The sequence below is a fragment of the Buteo buteo genome, chromosome 2 (assembly GCF_964188355.1).
Source record: "Buteo buteo chromosome 2, bButBut1.hap1.1, whole genome shotgun sequence".
Classification (NCBI taxonomy): domain Eukaryota; kingdom Metazoa; phylum Chordata; class Aves; order Accipitriformes; family Accipitridae; genus Buteo; species Buteo buteo.
In genome coordinates, this window is record NC_134172.1 from 36,360,315 (window position 1) to 36,388,001 (window position 27,687).

Genomic DNA, 27,687 nt, shown 5'->3' on the forward strand with positions numbered 1-27,687 from the left:
GTACAAAGGAAGGTAACACACAAGTGGTATCAGTGTATTGAAGTGCTCATGTGGTGTCTATCATCAGTGTAACAGGAGCCATCGGCATATTCTCTGCTTAAAAGCAGCTCCCCAGGGAAATGAGGGGCAGGCCCTCACCTTTAGCTTTCCTCACCACAGCTCTTATCAGCAAGGGAGCCAACCTCAGACTCAGCAAGCTGAACTCCTTAACTCAGCCGAGTATGCTCCCAGAACAGGGGAATGCACTCAGGGGCCCAACACAGCTATTTTTGTGTATCCCACGCATAAAGCTGGAACTTTATGATTGCTTTCGGCCTGAAATTAAAATTGTATACAAGTAAATTCTTTGCACCGTGAAATCTGAAATTGGCCAGATGTACATTCCCAGTTTTCTCGGGCTATTACCGTGGCAAGAGAGGTATAGATTTCTCATTTTTACTGTTACATGGCAAAATCTGGAAAGTCAAGTGATAGCTGTGTCAGTCTGTTTATTTCAATGAAATAAAGGATAAACGCGTTAAAATTCTTACTACTTCCATGTAGTAAGAATTGTTAGAGAGCAGAACCATAGAACATCAAACAGAGTACAAAGTACCTCTTATTAAGGCTTACCATAAGGTACGTGACATCAGGAACAAAACCGCTCATTCCTTTCATTAACAAAACAAAGCCTCACTTTATTCCGCGCACAAATCTTTCTCCCTTCAAGTCACGGCATAAAACGTGCGTTCAACGCCTTGTTATCTGTGGAATTAAAACTGGAAACATCATACAAGCGCGCAAACAGTAAATTTACACTGAAAGGCAGCTTTGGCTGTCACAACCCTGTTAAAAAAACGGAAGCAGCAGGTATTTGGGCCAACGTGTTATTTCTGGAAGGGGCGGGGGTGCAGCCACAAGAGACGGAAGCGGTTGCTTCTGGCTCGCGTTTGTTTCCCTTCTCAGTCCACGCGAGCCTGAGACACGCTGCCACCTTGTCCGGGGAGGCCGAGGTCCCTCAGGCGGGAGCTGACAGGGCCTCCACCTGCGGGCGGTGACTTTTCCCCCCTTGCTCACGCACAGGGACAGCGAAGACCTCCCCCCCCAGCCCCTCGGCCAGGGCAGCTCCAACCCACCCACGGCAGGATCTCTAAAGACGTGCCCGTGCCCGGACCGGGGCCGGGGCCCCCGGGGCGCACCCATCGCTGACAGGGCTCGGGGCTCCCCCACAGCATCCCGCCCGCCGCGGCCCCGGCAGTGCGCAGGCGCGCCCCGCCGCCCGCCACGTGACGCCCCCAAGCCCCTCCGCTCTTTGTTTATCCCGCGTGGGGGCCGCGCGCCGGCCGATGGCGTCAGTGCGCCCCGCCCCGCCCCGCGCCCGAAGGCCGCTTCCGCCGCGGAGAGCGTCGCTCCGGGGTCGGCGGCGCGGTCGCGGCGGGCCCAGCCCGCCCGCCCGCCCGGTGCCGAGCGTCGGGAGCCGCGGGTCGCCGCCCGGCGGCTGGCGGGCGTCGCCCCGGCGGCGCATGTGCTGCGGCGGGGGCGGCGGGCCGCCGGTGTCGGCGGCGGTGAGGGACGGGGAGCATGGCCGCCCCCGGGTCGGAGAAGAGCAGCAAGAAGAAGACGGAGAAGAAGCTCGCCGCCCGCGAGGAGGCGAAGCTGCTGGCGAGCTTCATGGGGGTGATGAACACCATGCGCAAGCAGGTACGGTGGCGGCGGCGGCTTCCCCCCGGGCCGGCGGGGCCTGGGGCCGCCTGGAGGCTGGTGGCCTCACCTGTACAGCTTCTGACCTCTTGGGCTGGTCAGCCTCCTAGGCCAGGAGTCTGGTGGCTGTTAAAGAGGACTCTTGTGGTTACCAATAGAGCAAGGCTGGTAACCAAAATCATAATCGTACAAGTGTATTTCAGCTGAGCTGTCCAAACTGAAAGAAATGCTGATTTTTTAAAAATTTTTTTTTTTAAAAAGCTTGAACCTCTGGTATGAGAGCAGGAAGATGATCCGTGTAACTCCTTGCATATGAAGAAACCTTTCTCCTCGGAGGAGGAGCTGGCTTGATTGTGGTAGTATGGTTCATTTAAAAACAGTGATGTGGAGCCAGAATTAAAGTTGACTCTGAAGCCAGCTGTTCAAGAACCTTTGGGGGCTTCATACTTGGCACTGTTGTGCGTTGTATATCTTGTAGGGCTCAGTTGCTTGTCTCCTAGTGTTAGTTTTGACAAAGTCTCAGTCTAGCTTTTAATGTCGTGTTCATCAGCAGGCTGGGTCCTGGCTTAGCAAGGGATACCAGAGTGCTGATTCTGATTTTCTCTAGCACTTCAGCCCTCTTCTTCTTTCAGTAATACACAATCAGTTGTGTTGTCTGCATAAACCACTCAATGCAGCTAAGCTCCTATGTAGGAAGAAACAAATTGGTTTCAATGACTTCAGGTAGTACAGTTGAGACTTAAAGCCTATGATCTACTTTTTCAATGCAGGCTTTGTTTCTGTTCTAATCGGGTAAACGTATTCCAAGGTGTAGCTGAGTTCATAAGTTGGATCATCACTGTTTAGCTCATACCTCTGTCATTGTTGACAAGGGGATGCAAGATGCTGTTATGCTTTGTAAGTAGATAGAGGAAATATTGCTCTCCCTTAGGTGTATGTACAGCCCCTAGCACAGGGAAATCACAGTGCTTTACCATGTCACTACTCCACTATGTGGCACCATATTGTTGTTCTGCGTAAGTACCTCATCTTTCAGTATAGTAGAGTGCCAAATTGCATCTAGTTAGGAATTACTCTTAACAGGGAGAGAGAGGATCAGGATTAAGTGCTGTGAAAGTTGTGTGTACTTCTGATTCAAATTTCAAAATCTGTTGAGCCCGGGGGGGTAGAACTCTGAATTTTTGCCTGCTATCAGAGTTTCCTGGAAAATTCTAATCTGACCTCAGATGGTGGCTTTGCATACCCCACCCAGTGCTGATGGCTCCAGAAATTCTTGCATAGTTCATGACACTCATGGTTCTTTTGGGAGTTCTTTGTAAGAGGAGGTTAACTATTGGGGGGGGGGGGGGGGGGAGGTGTGATTATATAGGATAAAATCAGGAAGTCAGCAGGAGCCAGAGGAAAATGTACTAGTTCAGCTGATGAGTTGTCCCAAAGTTTAAGAGGACTTACAGGCAGCTGTTTCTTCTTGTGTTTTGACAAGTCAAGAACTATGCTGTGGTTATAAAACCTAAATATGAGTTAAAAATTTCCTGTGATGGTAATAGCAGTGTGCATGTGGAGTGCTAGCTATTTAAATGCATTACTTAAATGCTGTAGGAAAATGGGCTGATTGGAAAGTACAGCTAATTTTAAAGAGGCTGCTTTTCGTGTGAGCTGGGATCTAAAGGCAGCCTCCATGAGTATGGGAGTTCAGAGTAAACTACGGACATGCCTGCACTTAGTACTGGTAAGATGTTGGGGGCAACTATGTTTAGTGCATGGAGGACTTCTTGCTCATCTCCAACATGAGATGGCTCACGTCTTTGCGGGTTTTACAGAGCTATTTGACAGTATGTGCATAAATCCTTTGTTGCAACTTTGCAGCTGAGTGGAGGTCAGCCAAGACTGAAGTAATTGAGAATGAAGCTGGGACAGAGTTGCCAAGGTGTTGCTGAACCTGTTTGGAAGATGAAGTGGCCTAATGCAAGCTCACGCTTGGGTGTGTCTTTTCATTGATGTAACACCAGTCATCTGTTGCCTCATTGAGGTGACCCGGTGACACCATTGGGTCCTTCAGGAAAGAATTACAGAAATCCTCAGAAGAGCATTATTTGAAATGGAACAGTGTGATGGGTTGACCCTGGCTGAACGCCAGGTGCCCACCAAAGCTGTTCTATCACTCCCCTCTCCTCAGCTGGATAGGGGAGAGAAATTATAACAAAGGGCTCGTGGGTTGAGATAAGGACAGGAGAGATCACTCGCCAATTAATGTCACGGGCAAAACAGACTCAACTTGGGGAAAATTAACTCAATTTATTAAAAATCAACCAGAGCAGGGTAATGAGAAATAAACCCAAATCTCAGAACACCTTCCCTCCACCCCTCCCTTCTTCCTGGGCACAACTTCACTCCCAGATTCTCTACCTACCCCGCCCAGCGGTGCAGGGGGATGGGGAGCGGGGTATATGGTCAGTTCATCACATGTGATCTCTGCTGCTTCATCCTCCTCAGGGGCAGGACTCCTCACACTCTTCCCCTGCTCCAGCATGGGGTCCCACCCACGGGAGACAGTCCTCCATGAGCTTCTCCAATGTGGGTCCTTCCCACGGGCTGCAGTTCTTCATGAACTGCTCCAGCATGGGTCCCTTCCAAGGTGTGCAGTCCTTCAGGAGCACACTGCTCCAGTGTGGGTCCCCCACGGGGTCGCAAGTCCTGCCAGAAAACCTGCTCTGTGGGCTCCTCTCTCTACAGATCCACAGGTCCTGCCAGGAGCCTGCTCCAGCACGGGCTTCCCACAGGGTCGCAGCCTCCTTTGGGCATCCACCTGCTCCGGCGTGGGGTCCTCCCTGGGCTGCAGGTGGAGATCTGCTCCACCGTGGACCTCCCTGGGCTGCAGGGGGACAGCCTGCCTCACCAGGGTCTTCACCAGGGGCTGCAGGGGAATCTCTGCTCTGGCACCTCCTTCTTCACTGACCTTGGTGTCTGCAGGGTTGTTTCTCTCGTGTGTTCTCGCTCCTGTCTCCAGCTGCTGTTTCTGTCCCACAACTTTTTTCCTTCTTAAAAATGTTATCACAGAGGTGCTACCACTATCACTGATTGGCTTGGCCTTGGGTGGCAGCGGGTCCATCTTAGAGCCGGCTGGTATTGGCTTCATGGGACACAGGGGAAGCTTCCAGCAGCTTCTCACAGAAGCTACCCCCACTACCAAAACCTTGTCACACAAAGCCAATACAAACAGTCACACCCAGAAACATCCCAGGGAAAGAAATTAAAATGATGGTCTATTTTGGTTGACAAATATTTCTTCCTGCACCCAGAGGGGCCTTAGAATATCCAAGTTGCTTCAGATCCTGAACTGAGGCACTAAATGTATCTTAGAAACGCAGTGTGGAGTTCAAGCAACAGTTGCAAGTCTTAGCAAAGCTTCTCCACAGGATTTTATGGTATCTTGTACTGCTAGTTTCCGACACTTGTTTTGAACCAGATGTGCTAGGAATTTCAGCTTTAAAGGTTTTCCTCTGAAACTTTTCTCAAATGGTCTCTGGTTTTTGTTGTTTCAATCCTAAATGGTTTAAAGCTACAGATGTACAAACAAGGCTGTATATCACTCCCTCATCTAACTTCTAATTAAAATATTTTTTCAAAATGTATTATTTATATTTTGTCCAGTGTGTGCTTCTGAGTGTCCTTTCCTTCAAGAAACTAACAAATAGGTTTATTTGAAGAGGCTGCATATATGGATTATCAGCCTTGTGAGATGCGCCCTAGGTAATATTGTCTGTATGTGGAAAACATTCTCACATGGTTCTAAGCAAGTATATGCTTCCTACAGTAGAAATGCTCTTTTCTGGGGTTAGTATTGGGATAAGTGTAGGTAGATGTTTTTGAAAGTAGGTCCATGAACTTAAGGTAGTAGTCGAAAATGAATTCCTGTTTTTAGGAAGCAGTGCTGCTCAGTTTTTCTTTCTTAATAAAGAGGATGTTATAATTAACTGTAGTATGGTGTGCATTTATTTCAGTCAATATGTTCTTAGAAAGGATACCATTTGAGAATCTATTAAAATTATGTGGTTTTACCTTAATCCTCTACTCTCCTCTCATGTCTCCTGACAACTTTAAGTTCTGTCACTGTCCTTTCTCCTTCTGGTGCATGACAGTTCACGTGTAGGGGAGAAACTAACTGCTTACAAACAAATAGCAAGCAAATGAGGAATAATTTTTTTTTCTGGAAGCTATTTAGTTGCTCATCAGGTGTGGCCAGTCAAACCCTTCCATAGAAGTGTTATTTTTGGGATACATTTTCTTAAAAATGTTCCATTGAATGCTTTGAACTTGTTCATCACTTTCACTCTGGTTGGGCAATATGATGGCAGCCTTCAGATACAAGGTTCCTTTGACTTTTTTTGAAAATCAACAGCTGAGTAGAGAAGAGAGCCACTGATGGGTGAAAGAGTGTAATATAAATGCAGCCCCTGCTAGATGCTGCAGAACGTACATTATTGGAGGCTGATGTAAATGCCACAGGAAAAACTTTGTAATCAGAGTTCATATGTTGTTTGTGACAATCCTTAGAGTACAAGTTCATGGGTAATCTGAACTTCGCTAGTTCTCCAAGTTACTGAACTTAACTTTGACTTTCAGAATATCTTTTTATTACATAATACTCTTGAGTTGTGTGGATTAAGAAAAGCAATGAATTTTCTTAAGCTTTTTTTAAAGAAATATTGTTGAAGGATTTTTGAAAATGGTGATCTTTGCATTTTTGTTTTTTTCCTCTGATTTAGAAAACTCTATGTGATGTCATTCTTATGGTTCAAGAAAGAAAGATCCCAGCTCACCGTGTTGTGCTTGCTTCAGCCAGTCATTTTTTTAACTTGATGTTTACTAGTAAGTCTTTCCAAAATTGATTATAAGCTTTCATGATGCTCCTGTTAGACTTGTGGCTAAGTATAAGTGAAGGTTTCACCATTTCGTGTCCTTCTTCCGTTCATCTCTGTTCACCCTTCCCTTCATTTTCCCTTTAACTCTCTTTTGACCAAGTCAAGTGTTACTTCATATGTAAGCTCTCTTATTAATTGGAGCCTATACTCTGTATTAGAGTTGGTCTCCCTCCCTTAATCTGAAAATGGGCAGTTTTTACTCCCATGACAGAATTTGTCTGCCCCATTGCTTCCAGCCATTAGGCACTTCTACATATAAAACGGGCTTTCAGAAGTGTAAATATTCTTTCATTTACGCTATCTTTACAAATCCAATTATGTAGTATCTCTCTTACTTTCGTATGCCTTACCCATGAATTGTAAAATTACTGTGCTATAAAACACATTAAAGTTGAGTAGAAGTAAAATAACCGTGCCTTCCAATGGTCAGTTTGTAACTGTCTGTGGGCAGACTTACAGTGCTGTGTCTAGATGGGGGCAGCTCAGAGCTGTCTCTATTGTTACCAGCTTGAACATGAAAATAGCTTCTGACAGTGCAGCATGTGCTTCCTGTTTTTGGTAATGCTAACCTGGCAGTCTGCACTGCAGTCAACAGCGTCTATGACCTTTTCTATTTAATACAGTTTGTCATAATTTACATAATACAAGCATGCACACACACCAGTTACCTTGTTTGTCCCACTTCCCCCTTTCTTTCCTGACTTGCACTAGTAATCCTGGGAAAACAGCAATCAACTGTGTACAGTTTTTAGCAGGTTCCCACCTTGTATAATCACTGTATTTTCTACTGTTTGCAAAATGTACAATAACTAGAGTATTGATGTAGTTTGTATTTTAATCTATTTGCAGCAAATATGCTTGAATCAAAGTCCTTTGAAGTGGAGCTAAAAGATGCAGAACCTGACATTATTGAACAGCTTGTGGAGTTTGCTTATACTGCAAGGTAGTTTTATTATTTAAAGCTGACACTTCTTTTAGGAAGCCTGCCAATTGTAAATGATAAAATCTTAAAATAATGCTTTTCTGAGTCATCGGTTTTGTTAGCCATTACAGTTCTTTACTTTGTTTAAAGCCTGATATGACTAGACCTTCTATCCTTCTTCCCTTTTCCTTTTTATTTAATCAGTAGGAAGCCCTACAGACTAAAGAGAGGGGTAGTTGTCTCCAGAAGGCAATTAAAAGCACTTCAAGCTTTTGAGTTCAGTGTTGGAGTCAAACTATATTTTCCATTGTTCTGAAATTCAGGTCCTTATTGATATCAGTAGGGTTCCTCCTTCTGGCTATGGTAGCTATCACACAGAACCATTTCCAGGAGTTACACTGTCATCTCAGGACAGGCAGGATGGATAACTGTTCTGTGAACAGCATTTCCCTCCTATCTTAAGTTGTCTATGTGTGTGTTTGGGTTTTTTGTTTTGTTTTTTTAAACACAACTTATGCAGATGACTAGGATTGTAAACAGTACTCCTTAATCAGCTCTCATGACGGATGACTGGTAGGCCTTTCATCTTTGTACCAATGGGATTAATTCCCCTTAGGAAGGCTTTCTCCTTTCTTTGAGAGGAATCTTGTTGTATACTCCATCAGTGGTGAGAGATAGTCAGTGTCAGCACCCCAGCCATATGGTTGCCTCCCCTGGTGCCCAAGCCCTTGTCTGTGGGCTCTGTACCTTCTCTTGAAACACTGCCAAACTGCTTGTTCTGCTCATGCACTCTAGGCAAATCAGCCAGAGCAGTCTCGACAATGAGTTTAGATAGATTTTGCTGATGCCTGTTTGGGAGTAGGAGACTGTCAGAAAAAAGGTTCTGTTCATTTTCTGTTTTGTGAAAGTGGCTAATCACACAAGTCAAAGCAATGGTATGGTACTGCAGAGGGCCTGTGTTAAAGGCTTGCTCTTCAGAATCCAGCACTGGTTACTCTTTGCCCTTCCTCAGTAACGTAGAACAAGTGAAAGCAATTTGGAAAGATCATGAAGGGAGGTTGTGTCTTCAGACTGTGTGTGAAAGATTCTTGGATAAATAGCAAGGAAATAATTTTGCTATTTATGTGAATTGGTGTAAGTTGCTTTTTTTTTTACTACAACAAAGTAGGTAATTTTAGTGATGCTAATTTTACACCTTCTGTTTTGCAGAATCTCAGTTAACAGCAATAATGTCCAGTCTTTACTAGATGCAGCAAACCAATATCAAATTGAACCTGTGAAAAAAATGTGTGTGGACTTTTTAAAAGAACAAGTTGATGCTTCCAATTGTCTTGGTAAGAGAAATGCAAACTTACATTTACTGTTTAGTTTTTAACTTTGCTGTTCCTGAAAAATAGACAGTATTGTCTAACAGACAGTAATATTTGGCTAAATCCAGGCATGTAAAATTAATTTTTCTCTGAACCTGAACTGTTGTCCCTTGCTGTAGGCAAAACAATCTGGCAGTTGTCTTGCCAGTATCAGGGCCCACTGACTGTGCTAGGTCTCATCCCAGCTTGACAGCACCCTGGAGTTTCTTGTTTGTTAGAGAACCTCAGCTGTTTAGTAAGGTGAAGCTTTCAGTTGTTGTTACTGTACTTGGAGACAGAATTTGACAGAGTTGTAATTTCTACAAAACTAGCATGTCTTCTGAAAGTATGAACAGGATAACTTTAGGTTACTTTTGGTTTTAGTTGCTCTTAATTTTGACAGAAATCCATGAATGTCATCTGGGCAAGTTTGATATTTAATAAGTTCTGTAGCCCTCGTGAACTTGGTGTTACAGAAAAGGTAAACAACAAGTAGAACTAAATGCTTTTTGACACTTAAGATTTGGTGCACTTTGTTTAATCAGAGATTAAAGATTAACTTGTTTATAGGGTTTCTTATTGATTTGTCATGTAATTTCATAGTAACATCTCAATTATGTTATAGATGTTTATAGTATCAATAGAAATGCTTTGCAGAGTATTTGAATTATAATGATTCAGCTGACACTTTGGTGCAGTACAGCTGTGGCTCTGAAACAGCTGCTGGAAGAAAGGAAAATGCAACTATATGCTTGCTTTGAGGCATATTCCCTTCTCTGTGGTTTTTGTTAACTAGAAAATTAATTATGGTCTCCAACACTTGCATACTTTGTTGCTAATTTACAGCAAAAAGGGAGATAAAGATTGAATCAATTTTTCCTCTAGGCATTGTTTACAAGTTGAAATGTGTTCTGTGCAGACTCATAGGCAAGACCACAGTTCATTTTTTTATTTAGAAAAAGTGTATTTGAAAGAAACAATGGCTTATTTTGAATCTCTTGAAATTTTGTCAAGACGTCATACACTTGGATTTTATCTTTCCAGTGTGCATTTTACTACTTGGAGCAGCTCAGGCTAGTTGCAGCCTGTGGGTTGATGAGTTGCTTCTGCCCCACTTGCCATCTCCATAGGAGAAGGAAGACTGTAGCATGATGAGCAAAAGTTGCTGCTGAAAAGCTCTGTGCTTACCTGGTTTCTAATGGGAAGGTTGGAAATGGTGCTTCTCAGTAGCAGTTGCTATTTATAGCTTTATGCCAACCTGCTGCCCTTGCAGCAGCATCAGCTTGACTTTTTTGTGTTGGTCTGCAGCTGACTGTGCTACCTGTGTAGAAAAGTCTCAGTTCACTGTGACTCTTGAAGGAATTTGGGCTTAGTCGGTGACTGATGCTGCATGAGCAGATCAGGGGAAGTCAAAACCTGGATCTGGTTTCTCAAGCTGTTCTGGTTAGGCTTTGTTATTGTGATATGGCTCAGACCTGGTTACAATACTGTTATCTGCTTCGTAAGGGGGAAAACAGGAAATAGTGCTGGAGAGAGAGTTAATACAGCAAGTGGTGCAGGTCTGACTCTCTAGTTAGTTCAGTAGGGATAGGGATCAGCAGCTTGTGCTTATCTTAGTTTGCCTTGTGTTGCAGATGAGTTACGACAGAATGTGTTTAAAACAAAACAAAAAAAAAAGGCATGGTAATAAATTGGGGTTGCAAATGTCACTGAAATTACAGTAATTTTATTCTATTTTAATATATTAAAGGTAATTGCAGTTCCAATTTGGAAGGGTTTTTTTCTTAATTTTTCCTTCATAGGTATAAGTGTGTTAGCAGAATGCCTAGACTGTCCAGAACTGAAAGCCACTGCAGATGACTTTATCCATCAGCATTTCACTGAAGTTTACAAGACAGATGAGTTTCTTCAGCTTGATGTTAAGCGTGTGACACATCTCTTGAACCAAGATACATTGACAGTGAGGGCAGAAGACCAGGTGAGATCCCTGTTTCATAACAGCTAAGAGCATTGAACTTCACTATCTTTGTTTTTAATCAAGAGCTGGTTTAAAGTATCTCACTTCTGATATTCCTACAGTATACAATGTGGATAGTGCTTGCTAAATTGTAGAAAGGTAGGTGCATCCTAGCTTGGTCAAAACCAAATATTAATGAATATTTACATTTCAAATGTGGTTATTATATGTGTTGTTTCAGCAAACTAGGAAAAAAGAAGTCATAGAGGGAGTAAGCAAAACAGTTTCCTTTATCGAGGTAGCTATAGGGCTTCTGATTCCATAGTGCATGAGCTGAATTAAGTTTGATATATAGTGGTTGCTCCTAGATTGGGGTTCATGTGCTATTGGTGAAGGTGAACTACTTCAAAGTGGTGAGCAAACTGCATGTCTCTACCTGAGTATGGTCTCAGCCCATTTTGGAGAGGAGTTAGTTCTTATGGAAATATATGCATACCCAAGTTAAGCTTGGGGAACTGAGAGACTTAGAAGCAAGATGAACAAAACACTGAAAACTAGATGCATTGAGTGATGGATTGATGGAAAGCCCTTATTTAGGGAGTGGATGCAATTTAGGTGGCTGAAAGGAGCCTGGAGTTTCACTCAGTTAAAAGTTGTAACCTGTGGTAGAAATCTCATTCACAGTTGCCCCATTTGGAAAGGTTGATTCAGCTTATAGCACAGCCCTGAATGCTTGTTTGCTAGCCTGTTCTTCCTACTGCAGGAAAATAGAAAGAGTACAGGTGTCTGCACTGTAGCCCAAAGAGGTGATTGCAGGATGGTTGTATGGGTACTTCTTGTAGCTTCTCAGTCAAATCTGTTGAAAACAAACTGAAGTTGTGCCTTTCTAGCTATGCTGTTCTGCTGCTTGAACTAAGTAACAAGTTTGGGTATGTCGTCAGGAGTTGACGCATACCTTCAAAGTGCAACAGAGGGACCTCATAGCCAAGGTGGTATGAGTATCCACTTAGATAGAAGCAGATGTTTTCCTGACTTTGAAGCTTAGCTTTCACAGAATTAATGTGTTTTCTTCAATGTATCTGTTGCAGTAAAAAGCTTCAATGAAAATAAGAATGAGTGGGGGATAGTATCAGGTGATTGAATATGATAGTTGGCTAGTTACAAGTATAAATATGAGTTACATCACAGTTCAACATTCTTCCCACTTGCTGGGAAAAGGTCAGGTCACAGTGTAACATCCTCAAAGCTGGAAGTGGTGTTTGGCTTGCAGCCAAAATGACAGTTTGGAATTTACTTTCTTGAAGTTTTGTTGGTAAGGTAGGATGGCACACTTTAACTTGGCAGCAGTGGTAGAAATTTTGTGTAGGCAGCATGGCATCATTAAAATTCCTTTGGGAAAGTGGCAGTGTGCAGCATGAAACTACAGAAGTTTGCCAGTGATACTATAGGAATCTTATTTCTCAGGAGTTACTGCTAGAAAGTTGACATTATACTCTAACTTTTGTATTGGCGTAAAGCATATTTACATTTATCAAAAAAAGGAATGTAGCTGTAATTACTAGCTGTCCTATTTTTCCTTTGTGCAAGTAATGTTTCTGTTGATGAAGGGATACAATGTTTCTATCCCAGTCATTCTGTTGAATTTCCATAGCTGATGGAATTGAGCCTTAAGTATTTTTTATTTCTTTACTCTCCCTTGCTCCCTGGTCATTTTGCAGAATTGTAGCTGAGGTGGTTTAGCAGTCTGTCTGAATAACTAATTCTGCCATTAAATGTCTTTCCACATTATACCTCGGTCACTCACCACTGATCACTGATCAGTTTCAGCTACAGGAGTAGGTATTGGCTGTGCTATCACTGGTAATGAAGTTAGTGCTGACTCTGAAGTGGCAGCATAGTAGATAAGCTTGCTATGTCTGAGACCAGCATGGAAGTATCTTAGTACATAGATAATACTGGATTTTCATTTCATTCCTTCCTGACCCAAGAGGACAATCATAAATAGAGCAGATTTCTTTGTTACCTTCCCTGTTCTGTTGTCCCTGCCACCTAAGAAAACCCTTTATCTTTTCCTGTCAAGAGGAGGTAGAGAGGAGGCTCTCTGAATGGTAAATTTACGGTAGTCTGCAGCTAAAAACTTTAATTTAAATGGTCCCCTAAGACACACAACAATAGCAATATATTTGGATCCCCAGCACTATCATTTGGTAACAGAAGCAGTTTGTCAGCTCAGGAGACTATATCAAGTAGAAGCTATTTCAGCATTTCTGGACAAGTATTACCTGTGTTATGGCATGGAACCCTATGCATATTAGACTTAAGCTGGTACAGGGGTTACTCACATAAATGTGATTCATGCAGATTCATGCTTCCCATTTGGAGGAGAAAAAAGTTAAATAGCGGAAGCAGGGGGGGGGAGTTAAGTTTGTAGATAGGTTTTATTCTGTGGTTGTGCATTTGTTTTACTTCACATCTGAGCATTGTCTTTTGGGGGCTTTTGGTGGTGGTTTTGGGGGTTTTTTTTTGGAAGATGGTGATAGATCCCTACATACTAAAATGTTACTGTAAATTAACCTCCAACAGGCAGAAGAATCAATTTGGAGCATTAAGGTTTAGTTATTTGTCTTACTGTGTGGTGATGTACCTTATCCTTTTCTTTCCTTCTCTCTTGTTTAAGGTTTATGATGCAGCAGTCAGATGGCTGAAGTATGATGAGCCAAATCGCCAGCCGTACATGGTTGATATTCTTGCTAAAGTCCGATTTCCTCTTATATCAAAGAACTTCTTAAGTAAAACAGTTCAGGCTGAACCACTTATTCAGGATAATCCAGAATGCCTTAAAATGGTGATCAGTAAGTTGACCTCTAGCTGAAATTTTTAATCTTCTGTATAATTAAAACAAATGCTGTGGAATTTTTGAAAATTGTTTACTTTAAAGTGCTCTGACAACGCTTTCACATTAAATTCATCTGACTGTGTTCCTTCTAGGATGCTGTGTTTAGTTGAAATTGGATTAGCAGATTATCACATAAATAAAACCCATTTTATGTTAGAGTGTGACTTTTATTTCTTTTCTCCTAGCAAATGACACAAACTCCATGACAAGTAATGGAATGGAGATTTTGTCAATGAGTCGTTAGGGTAATTGGAAGTGTTAGTGTGCCTTTGGGACTGGCTAGTAACTTCAGTGTTGTTCATGTTTGTATGTGAGTTAACAAAAGAAATATTTTATGTCAAAATTTTCAATATTATAAAGCTTCCCTAAGCAAATTAGAATGTTAAGCATATGTTGCGCTATTTTTTTTCTCTAATATATACTGACCATTCAGCCTACAGACAGTTGCATTCTGAAGGTGCAGATGAGATGGGGAACAAGCTTCCCTTTTGTTTTTAGACACCACTTGTGAAATTGTTATGTAAGAAAGAAAAGCCTAGATGTTGATAAATATTCTGGAAAGAAATTTTTTAAATTTCAGTAGCAGTTAACTAGTTGGCTTCATTTTAGTGTAGATCTAAAAAATGGTACATGACTGTTTTCCTTCAGTCTCAATGAACAAGATTCAAATTAACCTATATGTTGGTAAGTATTTGCTGACCATTGACATCTCAGTCATACTTCTTGTATCACGTGGAGTTGGGTGCATTTGTTTAAGAAATAAGGATATTATTTTTTTTGTCTGGTTTTAGTGGATTGTAATGTCACTAATATTTTTTGCATTCTTTGGAATGTTTCTTAGGAGAATGCTTATTTTCTTACACCAATTGTAACTAATACTTTGCACTGTCAAGCTAAGAACAAAAGTGATGGGTTTTCATGAGGTACAATGTGCTAGGGATGCCTTCCTTATTAATCAGAAATTGGGGTGGTGAGGAGGCAGGCATGGTTGACTCCTCATTGCATTCAAGTTCCTTCTTTTAATGTTAGTGTTGTCCTCTTTAGGCTCCCAGTTCTGCTATTCCTTTTCTTTGGGTTTGCTTCCTTTTGCCCGTTTCAATGCAACAAACTTAGTTGCTTGTTAATATTGGCTAAATGAGCTGATCGATCAATTGATATATAATGTGAGTCTGTAACCATGTGCTGTTTTCACACAGAGTAGGCAATTTGAAATAGGGTGTAAATCTGGATGTATGCTCCCATCTTCATGTGCTGCTGTGCGTTCTTCCCTTTTAAATCAAAGCTGTATAGGTGTAATGTGGAAACTTGGTTTTCCCATCTTCCCTCCCTTCCCACTCCTCCCTATCCCTGCCTCTGAAGCCTCCCTTTCCATGTATGAGCTACACTGGATCTGCAACAGTTGTTGTTGTCCTTCCAGGTGGGATGCGATACCATCTGCTTTCCCCAGAAGACAGAGAAGAGTTAGTGGAAGGTACGCGGCCAAGAAGAAAAAAACATGATTATCGCATTGCTCTGTTTGGAGGCTCACAGCCCCAGTCCTGCAGATATTTTAATCCAAAGGTAATCGTTACCTCAGAATGCATTAAGATTCACTGTTTGTAATCTTACTTGTTTTATTTGCTGATGATATTAACTAAGACATAGTGATCTACAAAACGGTATTAGGAAGGATGTATTCCCTGCCTCTTGGGTATGCAGTTGGAAGAGTATGTTTAATTAGGTATTTCCAAATCTATGTACCTAGATGTAGTACTTCATTTTTAATAGAATGATTACGTGTTTGTTTATTGGTAATATTAGATACGGAGTTCTGATAAATCCATCTGAGTTGAGAATTGATTGGTATGTGCATCCCACAGCTGGAACTAAATAAAAGGTCACCAAAACATCAAGCAAACGGTTAGGAATATATGAAAGTCTGTATGCATGTGCATGCATGTATATGTTCAGAGAATAACTCAAAGCAATCTCTTTTAGCACATATTAAATTATTGGCTTGTATGTTAGTGTAGAACCCAGTTTTAGAGTGCAAGATGGTTTTTCGGCGCATTTATTATAAATACGTAACCACTTTGAAATTCCGATGGTTCACAATCTTGTTAGTTCTCAAGAGTATGTAAGGAGAAGAATTGGGAGCCAAGTATTCTGTAAGTGGAAAAGAGTGAGTTTCTACAATAAAAAACTTAGAGATGGCCAATTTAGAGCAAGCAAGCTTTGCCTGAAGTTTGTTTCCATATTTCCTGAATAAAATCAAGCCACAGGAATGGTGTATATTTCAGCTATGCAGACTAGATGGTCTAGAAACATCAGCTGCATGCAAAAGGATTATCCATACTCTGTTTTACTAGGCAAGCACATGCAGTAGTACAAAAAAAGTTGCTACGTAAACATCAGGGCTAAGTTATGAGATCACATACATGTAATATTTTGTTGCAGAAATTCTGGTTGTTCTAACTCAGCATATTAAATGCTTGTTATAATTTCAAACAGTTTTGTGTGTTATCTGTGTGAACTTTATAGTCAATGCGAGCTCTGTCAAATCTAATTCAGAATGAATGAGCCCTTGGGATGTGTTTTGAACTCATCACTCACATTCCCTTATGTAAGATAAAATTGAAGCTACTTTGAGCATCACGCAAGTCTGGAGAAAAACCTATCAGCTTCGCTGACTTAGTTTGAGAGACATTTAATATGTATTTTTATTGGTGATTCCAAATTCCTGAATAATGACCACCTTTTTCCTTTGTACACATACTCAAGTAAGAAAGCGGTACTCCATGAGGAGATGAAGGGAATGGAGCAGATAATTCTTTCCTTTCCAAGGTCTGAGTTGGGGAAACCTTTGATCAGGGGATTCTTCCTTTTCAAACAGTTATTTGGTTTTGGCATTTTAACAAGTTGTAATTCACCCAATATGCTCTGACCTTTCTTTTATTTGAAGGAAATCAGATCAAAGGTTCTTTCTCTTAATCTCCAGTTACTTATGTTGGAACAAAGCTGATTTTAGGCAGGATCTAAAGTACCTTTGAGACCTACTGTCCCAGTCATTAATTGGCAATGGTATTATCAGCATAGCATGCATGTGGTCTCTTTACCAACCTAACTGATAGGTTGAATTCTGTAAGTGCCTAATGTCAGTGGTGGTCAGAACTCAAAAGATGGGGGTTGTTGCTTCATCGCTCTTTATAAACTAATATAACACCACCACCCCCAGTTGTCATCATGTATTTTCTGAAACATTAAATCATGTTTGAAAAATAATGATCTCAGTGCATGCTGAGTGGGAGCGACAGGCAAAGACTTAAAACTAAATAGAAATTTATGTAGTTAGGTGATCTTCAGTCAGACCTAAACTATAATATTACAAAGAAATCTGTTTTGTGGACAAAAAGTCATATCTATATAAGCCTACATAAAGCATAGGATAAAATAGCTCATTTCTTTCATAGACTATTTGTCCAGGTGTAACACCAAAAAAGAATTAAGTTTGGAAGAAGTCTTGCAGAACTGCCTCTTAATCAAGCTTTATGGCCTTGCATGTGGATTAATGGGGGGAGGGGTGGGGCACAGGGAAGGAGAAGGAAAAAAGTGGGTAATTGGAGATCTTGATTCTAACAAGCATGTCCTCCTTGAATGTTTTCCTAGTGCTTATATGCTTTCTTGGGTATTCTTCTTAGCTAGCCTGTCATGTCTTGTTGAATAGCTTTTACTTTACGTCATTTCCAACTCTAAGCTATTTAAAGGTCCTTTTCTGGATGTTTTGCCTGAGTATCTGACTTTGATCTTTAATTAACTGTGACAGTAGCTTCTTAAATGCAACAAACCAAGGATCCAGAACCCCTGTTGGATTAGCATTGTGTGCATGCAAAATAGGTGTGGGATGTAAGGCTCTAATGCTGCAAAGACTATATCACATTTAACTCATTTTAATTAGTCTCATCAAATGATGATGGGAGAGTCACAGAGCAGAGATTTAAGGTTGTGTATGTACTTTTGCAAGGTTAGGACCTTGGGAAAGAATTGAAATTTTGTTTGTTGTCTGTTGAACTGATTGAATAGTGACCTAGACCTTCGCTTTTGATTTTAATTAAATTCAATAATTTAATTAAATTCTTATGTCAGCTAAAGAAACGGTTCAAAACAAAGGTTACATTTCTGCTGAAAATATTTTCTCAGTTGTGATATAAATTTCAATAATTCTAACACTAAAACTAGTGCAAAAAAATTTAATTTTCACTGATTGCTTCGCATGCAAAATTATGTTGATCTTCATTTCCTTGTTGTCAAAAAGGGTTCTTTAAATAAGAATGGATTGGATACTGTGTGTTGTATGTTGAGACTGTTAGCAGTATTACCTTAAGTCTGTATTTGTTGTCTTTGTTGCATTGTAACTGATATTTCTATTGATGCACGTACTTCATCAAGAGAGCAAAATGATGCAACAGGACAGATGCAGACAGGCATCAAACTTGTGGAGCAATCTGGCACTATTTTGAGTAGAAATGTTTGTTTTCAGAACACTACTAGAAATCCTAGATGTCCTATTAACAGTGGTGGGAAGCATTTTCTTGTTGAATTTTCCACAAAATATTTTAAAAAAGCTTCCCCCCCCAAGTCAGGAATAAAATACTTTTTGTTTCATTTTATGAGTTCTTGCTAAAAATGTATACATGACTTTGTGGGATTTTTGAGGCAGCGATATGTTTATTCTTTTGAAATTGCTGTCTCTAGTGACCAGAAATAGCTGGCAGTTTTAAATTTTTAACAGTGCAAAATCCAACAATGCCAAGTAAAAAGTAACAGGTGCCTGGCATCACTATTTCTTGATGATTAAGGGAACCAGCATGCCTTTTATGAGGAGATGGAGCTGTAGTCAATAAGCTATTAGTGGGGAGGTTGTCCATATTAGGCATGTCTGCTGTTTTCCCTGACAAACTTGGAAAAGGAGGTATCAACTGAAAATGAGTGAAAAGTCTTAAACAAAAGGAGGTACTTCTCAGGTAGCCCATAATTACATGTGCCATTTCTGTCACAGGGTCTTGTGGCTGCTAGGAGTTCAGATAGTTTTAGTAAGTGATTACATAAATTCATGAAAGAAAAAAGCCTTTCAAAAACTATAAAATACAAAGATACAGCTTCTGCGTCTGGTGTCCTGCATCACAATTTGTTGAAAACAAAGATCAGCAGGGAAAGTGTCACCATATACCTATCTTGGTCTTTCTTTCCCTACTCAGCCTCTCAAAAATGAGGCTTGCCACTGCCCAGGGCTGTGTGGATCTTGACTATGGCATAAAGCAACTCTTCTGCATAATTCTTAAATGTGTAAAATGCGTAAATTGAAATCAATTCTATGTGGTGCAGACTAGCACTGAAGAGCATTACAAGAGAATGACCTAAATTGCCTCCTGCTGAAAGAGAATACTGCTGAGTATGCTCAGGTTATGGCTTTTCATTTGATAAAGGTGAGGATGAAATGGTAGCTATGAACTGAAGCCATAAAAGTGGGTCAGATCACAGCCCTTCATAACAGTGAAGAAAAACAGGATTTTTTGTAAAAGTGCTAGAAGTCTGAGCTTGAAAATATGTTGATCTTGCACAATGCACTAAGACATTTTCTTAAGATTTATGCAGCTATTTATTTTGCCATGCTGTAGTATGGCTTTCCTTTCTAGGATGCCCCAGGACCTGTTTCTCACCATAAAGGGCCACATGCACCTGCCAGCTCTTCTTGATATGGGGGATGCTACAAGAAAAGATTGTAAGATGTTTTGGACTATAACATGCTCTGCCTCTCTTTCTTTGAACCCCCATGTAGGAGTCGCTGTTCTTCCTCATTGACCAAGGTGTTTGAAGTATGTCCTTGCTAAGAAAATGTAATGATGTAACGTCTTGTGTGAACCATTACAGTGAAGGTCATTCAGCAGGTTGAGCTAGACCATCCTGAGGTGGCACAGATAACAGTTAAGGTCCCGTACTTTCTGGTTCAGTATAGGATACAAGCTGTGCTTATGGAATATGTGAGATGCTATTACTCAAGAAGTGTTTCTTGTGCTGTATGCTATCCTGGTCTGCCATCAGTTGCTGAGTTTGGTGTTCTTAAGGCTTTGGGTAGTGTTACTGCCCATATTTGATACTCGCTGGTTTTGCCAATCCATGCAAAATCAGTTTCTAGGCAACATGACTGCCAGTATTTGTGATGAAGCATTACTCTATTTCTCATGCTATCAACTGTGGATAGCTATAGATCATTTGTGTTTTGTAAATTCTGTAAATAAGCTTCTAGTTGTCATGGTAATAAAGTATGTATCAGAGCTTTTTAACTGAGTTGCTTGTCAATTTGGATATTATCTTCTCCTTTTTCCATCGCCTTTGTTTGGTACATTCTGTATTTTTTATTTATTTTTTTTTTTAGAAAGAATCTGTTACTATATGTAAGATGTCTTTTTCCATTCCTATAAAAGAAAATGCAATCCTACTTTATTGATCACATGCATTGTTTCTGACATGACAGCAGCAGGAGGTCAATTCTGTTGGGAAAAAAAAATATCTTTTTCAGGGAATCTGTACTGGGTGCACACAGGGAATGAGGAAATAGAAATTCATAATGTCATGGTTCATTGCAGCTAACTATGTCTGTGTCTAAGAGAATTTTTTCAAGAGTACGCCTGAGGAGTATTCTTCAATAAACAGTATTCATGTTTGTTTTGAAAAGGAACTTTAAAACTGACCATATCTAAATCTCTGTGAAAAGCTCTGTTTGAAAAACACTCGCTGTGCAGGTAAGTGTTATAATCTATTAGACATTACCTGTTCTTTGTAATGCAGGATTACAGCTGGACAGACATCCGATGTCCCTTTGAAAAGCGCAGGGATGCAGCTTGTGTCTTCTGGGACAACGTAGTTTATATTTTGGGTGGTTCCCAGCTCTTCCCTATAAAGCGAATGGACTGCTACAATGTGGTGAAGGATAGCTGGTATTCCAAGCTAGGACCTCCAACACCTCGAGATAGCCTTGCAGCCTGTGCTGCTGAGGGCAAAATTTATACATCTGGTGGTTCAGAAGTGGGTAAGACACTAAAAATCTTTAAAACAAACCAAAAAAAAAAAAAAAGCACAAAGAAAGATACCTGGAAATTTTTCTGGTTTTTGCATGACTCTGTTGAAAAGAAACTGCACGTTGCCATGTTAGCCTAATGAGTTTATTTTCCCGTATTTAGGATTTTATCCTCCCCATGATCCAACAACCTCTTTCTGTTGTGTTTTTTAAAATGATTGAGTGGATTGAAATGATTAATATTTACATTAACTAGAACATAAAGTACACTGCAACTCTTAAGAGTTAACTAGGGACAAGCAAATATATTTTGGGAGTCCCACTCTGCTCTTAGCTAACTTCTATAAATCCACAGAACTCGTGTGGTTTAAAATTCTCTGCAATGCATGGCCAGAATAGCTGCATTTTGACAATGGCATTTCTTGTATACAACATATGTTGGGCCTAATGAGGTTTTTTAAAAGGGGGGTGGGAGGAAGGGTGGAAAACAAGCTTTTGAAACTACTGCTTTTGGTGGTAAAATCATACCTGGCCCTGTAAAGGAAATTGTCCGATTTTTCTGTCAAATGACAGAAGTTATCTTTTGTTAGTTTGTTATTCTGTTGGTTTGCTTCAGTAAATGGACAAATACTACTTTTCTTTAGATGTTATTATTCATCATAGTAAAAAAAAAAAAAAAACAAAACCAAAAACAAAAAACCATTGGGTTTTTTTTCTCCCCAATAAACCTAGTGGGTGACTTACAGTGTTACAGCAACATTGTAAAATTTACTTTGTCTAAATCTGATACATCATAAACAAACCAAAAGTTGGAATGTAGGTACGCTATATCCATAAAAATATAGAGTTTTAAAAAAAGCTGTGTTCTGGGGGGGGAAAAAAAGAAAAAAAGGAAAAAAAAAAAAAATCCCCAAACACCAAACCCTAGAGCCGGGGAGAAATTTCCAAGTAGATCCTTTTGAGTTCTGCCTTGCTGCAGAGGTGAGGTGAGCAGAAAAAAAAAAGGTCATAATCGGTGCTTAACATTGATAAGTCACTTAATGGGATGTTGTGACATTTAGGTAATGTTATCTGACTTCTAAACTAAAATTTTAAGAGGGCTAATGTAGCAGCAGATTAGACAGTTTCTAGCCGCCACCTAGTGTGGTAAATGTGAAATAGCACCTTTCCCATTACTTGAAATAGGCTTAACTAAGGCTGCATTGTGAAAATTGGAACACTAAAAAATCTTGTAACTCTTCCTAGTTTCCCACATGTCAGTTCATGAGGGACTATGATACAAACTTTGGTTGTATATTTTATTTTCTAATACACTGTAATTAGTTAATACAACTGTAATGGACATCTTAATTCAGGAGTTTTCTTTTAAACCTACCTTCACAATACTACACAGTTTCACTTTGCTTTCCATAAATATTCAAGACAGAATAGTAAAAGCTAAAAATTAATAATGGGGTTTACTTTGCCTGTACTTTTTTCTTCTTTGGAATCCAGTCAACACTGCTTGTTTAGAAAAGTCTGTCTATCCTGAATCTAGTATTTTCTAATTTGAAGCAGGCAATTGTGTGAAACCATTAATCGGAGAAAACACTGCAATGTGTTTAGCTGTAGAGAAGTCTAAAGATTGCATGCTTTTTGCATTGATTGAAGAGTTTGGAAAACAAATTACTGTGCCAGTCCATTACAGAAAAATGGGGCTCGTTTCCCCTCTTTGAATTGGAGTACTGTTTTATTTGCAATAGCTAGCAGAGTTTGAAAGCTAAACATACTAAATTCTTCCACTATATTTAGGTACAGGAAAAATATTTAACATTATACTGACAGCATACTGAAAATGGAAGATTTTACCTTTTTAAAAAAAGACATTAAAGACAGTTCTGATGTATTTCCCATGGATGAGAATTTCTACAACTTCAAAGCAATAAGAATGTCTATTTACACCAAGGAAAAACTATGCCCCACTCTATACAGTTCTTTGTGACACTGAGAATTACATGGTAGGAGTAAACAAACGCACAGGTTATAGAAGTCTGCTCCTGCATTTTGGGTCTGGAAATGTATTGAGGGTTCAAATCCTCAGCTGGTAGTGAGTGCTGCTAGTGCAACACATTTAATTTTTAGAAGTAGAAAGCCAAGGAAACAGAGGCATAAGAAAAGGCACCTTTAACTGTTCTAGGTGAATATACCTGTTGCAACAAAGGAGAGAAGGATCCTGGTTCTTTTCTGAGAAAGTTGTATCTAGCCTTCTCTGCTTTGGCTATGGTTCAGCTAGTTACCTGAGCACAAGTCTTCAAGCTCTTATCTATCTTCATTAGAAAAATTGCTTTTGATTTCAGTAATAGTTTTATTGGCCCTTGAGGGAGGAATATACAGACCTTGCACTTCCAGAAAATAAGTATCTGCCAGTCCCCAGGAAGAAAGTAAAATGGTGAGGGGTAGCTGTCTTGTGGTTGCTAATAATTCAGGAGTATGTTATGACATAATCAAGCTATCTAATTCCAAAGGCAACAAGTATTCTGGGAATTGGGCAAGTCACATTGCTTAGAGGAAAAAGACTTGTGAACCTGTATTAAGTTTACAAAGCTGTTTTCATCTTCACATCTGAAAGTTCAATATACTTCCAAGCAGTAAGAGTAGCATGAGATGATGACAATATGATCGGTAACTTATATACATCTCTGTTCAGTGTTTATTCCTCCCCTATAAAAAAAAAAAATCTCATAATTTGGTTTTGTATTTTAAACACAAATAGCAATTTTATAAACTTACTTGCATCTTTTGGAACAAAAGAGTCAAAAGAATTACAAGTATGTACTTTCTGAATAGTCTCAAGTTTCAAGTTGGTTAGTTCTGCTTTTGGAGGTGGGAAAGCAGCTTTCCCTTTTCAACTAACAAATAAAGCATCAATTTGATAATTACTGTTAGACTCTTCTCTTGAAAGACAACCATAAAAATTAATGCCACTTTGGTGGATTTCTATTTTTTTAAGGAAATTCTGCACTGTATTTATTTGAATGCTATGACACGAGAACAGAAAGCTGGCACACAAAGCCCAGCATGCTGACTCAGAGATGCAGCCATGGAATGGTAGAGGCAAATGGTCTCATTTATGTATGTGGAGGAAGCTTGGGAAACAATGTTTCTGGAAGAGTGTTAAATTCCTGTGAAGTTTATGATCCAGCCACCGAAACGTAAGTATTCTATCAATTCTGATTATTTTTGGTCACTTGTGGCTTTGCTTGCTCTGTAAATAGCTGTAGATGGATAGGAAGAATTGTACGTGGTAAGGAATTTTCCTGAGTTAAGCAGTAATAAATCCATTATTTGTAGTTTTACTTAAAAGGCAGTTTTTCTTAAGCAGCTTTCTTCCATATTTCATTTTCCTAATGCTAGGTTTTATTTACATATTTTCTACTTATTTTCTAGGAACTAAATAGTGAGTTTTCCTGTTCTGTTTGGTTTTCTTTTTCCCCAGGTGGACTGAGCTGTGTCCAATGATTGAAGCCAGGAAGAATCATGGGCTAGTGTTTGTAAAGGACAAAATATTTGCTGTGGGTGGACAAAATGGCTTAGGTACTCTAATTCTATTAATTCTCTAGCTGGTCACACAAGGTTTCACAGGGGCCTTTTTTCTTTTGCAAAGAATTCATTGTACTCTGTTCAGCTGAAAAACTTTGAGCAATACCATAAAACATGTCCTGTTGTCACATCATTGTGCCTTCCTTCTTTCACCTCTGTACTTCACTGTATTGTATTTTTCAAACTTTTTTACTAATGACAGTACTGTCAAATTCAGATGTGCACCCATATTGTAGCCTAGCTCTGCAGTAGTTAATATGGCTAAACCAGTCATCTGAGAAAAGAGATTTTTTTTTTTTTTTTTTTTTGTTATTCATTATGTATTTTGAGAGATTTTGGCATCCTTTTGAGAGACAGGTAAAGGCGTACCCACTATTTTAGGAACTTCAATCTAAAGACTTAAAGCAAGTCAGCTATTTTAAAGTGGTGAAAAAGAGAACTTTTTTGACTGCCCTAGTTTTGAAATATGACTTACTATCATGGGCAGGTCACTTATGATCTGCCTATCTCCTTGTCTTTAAAACTAGAACAATAATAGTTTATTTCCCAGGAGAATTGAATTTTAATTACACAGTGCTTTTCAAAATAGAAAATTCTCAGCTATGTGGTTTTTTAATCACTATGGTAATTGGAACATCTGATTTCAGATTAATGCTATTTTAGAATATAGCTTGTATTTTAATTAGCTACTAAACCTATTCCAGCATGATTGATTTCTAATGGAAAAATACCAGTAGATGCATTTGTTGCACAAACATTGTATCCATCAGTTATAGCCAGGGCTGCCATTTTGCAAAATGTTCATGTATTCGCTGCTTATTTTAGAAGTGTGTATTATTGAACCAATAAGTTAAAGTATTCTTTTACTGTTCATATTCTGTAGCCTGACTGATTAATTGTTCTTATTGTAATATAATGGGGAAGAGTTATGTCTGGGGTGAAATATTCATATCTCTTAACATTATGTAAGGTTTCTTAATTTCTCAGATCTAATAATTCAGGACTGGAAGTGAAAACTGTGTGACTCCTATTAAAATTGTTAAATAGGGATAACAGGATGTTTGTAGATATTGTAAAGCGTAATTAGTAGCCTATTTCCTAAAGAAGCAAATCTTAGTCACAAAATCTATTCTTCTCTAATAACTTTCGATTCCCTTGGCCCTTTTCAAAGGGACTTAGGCTTTTAAACTTCAATTATTTTAATATCATAATGAAGACAGACATCCTCTATCAGTAAATGACCAATTTAGGTAAAGGTACTGGTGACCCCCCTAGAATAAAATGTCTTCACCATAGGCAAGTTTCATGGATTCCTGAGTTTAGTCACTAGCCACAAATCCATGAGAAATTTGGCATTATTAGTTCTTCTGTTCATGAAGTAACACACTGGAATCTCTAGAAAGCATATAATGTGAAATTTGTTACAACACATCTCGCTTTGTCTCCTTTTTTACTTTTCTCTGTTTCTGTATTTATAAAAGGGTAAACCACTAAATTAGAAACCTGTGGCTTTTTTTCACATTTTTTATTTTACTCTAGGATTTGTGGTTTAATCTAAACCTTGAAAATAAAGACTGTTTAATGAAGCATTTGTATGCTCTAGTTCAGTCCATACGGTATAATGTAATAAGCAGTTATCTATCTCATTGCTTTGTAGGTGGCCTTGATAATGTAGAATATTACGATATCAAGATGAATGAATGGAAGATGGTGTCTCCAATGCCATGGAAAGGTGTAACAGTGAAGTGTGCTGCTGTGGGATCTATAGTCTATGTCCTGGCTGGTTTTCAGGGTGTTGGTCGATTAGGGCACATTCTTGAATATAATACTGAAACAGACAAGTGGATAGCCAACTCCAAAGTCCGTGCTTTCCCAGTGACAAGTTGTTTAATCTGTGTTGTAGACACTTGTGGGGCAAATGAAGAAACTTTAGAGACCTGAAGACCTGTAGGAGATGCTGAGACATTCTTCAAGGACTTGGGGAAAGATGGCTATTGGTGCTTTGCTTCCATGTTTTACTGAATCTTGTTAAACTGAGTAATAGGAAAACTTGAGATGCAGTCTTTGAATTTGTATATACAGCATATTGTACAACATGGATTTTTGTCACGCCCATTTTCTTGTCTGTTTTAAGAGATGGGGATGTGTTTTGAGAATCCATTTACCTAGCTGAGATCATATGGCATCTTCCTTTAAAAGGACTCTGTGTGCGGCCTTGTCAAAAATAGACCAAATCCAATTATTTAGAACTGAAAGCATTTGATGAAGATAAGATTTCTGGTTAAATGACACTTTACCAAGCTCAGTGGCAGAGATTCTTCATTTAATAAAGGTGAGTAAATGCAGCTTGGGTCATGAGAAATATAAGCAAAAAATTTTCTCATTTATACTTACCTGCAGAAATCTTACTAGGATGCAGTGAAGATTTTTCCTCAGGAAAGACCACGGACAGCAGTATAATAAAGATTCCCATGGTGAATGGGGACAGGTTATACAGCTCTCTAGATCGTGATAGCTGCCCTCTTCCAGTGACTTTCTTCCATCACTTGCATGACTGTGTACCAATTTTTAAAGTTAGACGGGCCATATATATAGACTATAGAAACACTTTGCTAATGACATCTTTGGCGTTTTGGGGGAGCTTTCAGAGAAAGACTTTTGTTTTTTTTTATTATACTGAGGTAGGGGGATGGTGGGGGAAGTCCACAATAATTGTGCACTATAATTAGCAAGTTGGAAACTTGGGATTAATTTTCAATATATCTTCCCAGGCATCAGACTGTACGTACTGTGGATGCCAAACCATTAGCAAAGATGGGACTAGGAATGCGAAAGCAAAGTCAATACAACAAATGTATTGATTTTCTTCTTGAAAATGACTGTTTTTAAGATGGCATGAACCAAGTCATTAAAGATACTTTATAGAAGTCTTCTAAAGTTGCACATGGTTATTAATCTCTGGTTTATAAGCATATAGCTCTGTAAATATTTCCAGCCAACATGATAGTAAATTTCTTCCAGTGTAGAAGTTCAGCTTGTCAAGCTATTGGTGTCAATTCTGTGTACATCTTCCAACTTCCAGAGAACTATATAAGAAATGTCTGTACATCTGTCCTGCTCCCATGCTAGTTTATTAGTATCTTCATCCTAATTTTGTCACCTCTCTTCTAACTTGCTAATTTTTTCAGATCTGTTTCTAAGAGACTACTGAGTTGACTTAAAGTTGGTGCTTGCCTACCTGTACCTTATGCATTGCTGGTGGTGTGGATTTTTAGTCTGTTTTATTTCTGAAGAACCCTCTAAGTTCTCCTAAGTAGTATTAATTCCA

At 39.6% G+C, this 27,687-nt stretch overlaps 1 protein-coding gene across 1 annotated transcript; it reads left to right on the top strand.

The window, feature by feature from the left end:
- The first annotated feature begins 1,347 nt into the window (after positions 1-1,347).
- Positions 1,348-27,296, top strand: KLHL7 (kelch like family member 7). The gene is made up of 11 exons (XM_075050668.1): positions 1,348-1,680; positions 6,447-6,549; positions 7,452-7,545; positions 8,734-8,858; positions 10,676-10,851; positions 13,508-13,682; positions 15,144-15,286; positions 20,552-20,792; positions 23,770-23,971; positions 24,256-24,353; positions 26,017-27,296. The coding sequence occupies exons 1-11, from the start codon at positions 1,561-1,563 to the stop codon at positions 26,298-26,300; spliced, it is 1,761 nt and encodes a 586-aa protein (XP_074906769.1). The 5' UTR covers positions 1,348-1,560; the 3' UTR covers positions 26,301-27,296.
- The last annotated feature ends 391 nt before the right edge of the window (positions 27,297-27,687 follow it).

Excerpts from the sequence above, each read along its gene's own strand:
- KLHL7 (XM_075050668.1), top strand. The coding sequence starts at position 1,561 with ATGGCCGCCCCCGGGTCGGAGAAGAGCAGCAAGAAGAAGACGGAGAAG. Across the intron at positions 6,550-7,451 it reads TTTTAACTTGATGTTTACTA|CAAATATGCTTGAATCAAAG; the intron begins GTAAGTCTTTCC and ends ATCTATTTGCAG. Across the intron at positions 7,546-8,733 it reads GAGTTTGCTTATACTGCAAG|AATCTCAGTTAACAGCAATA; the intron begins GTAGTTTTATTA and ends TCTGTTTTGCAG.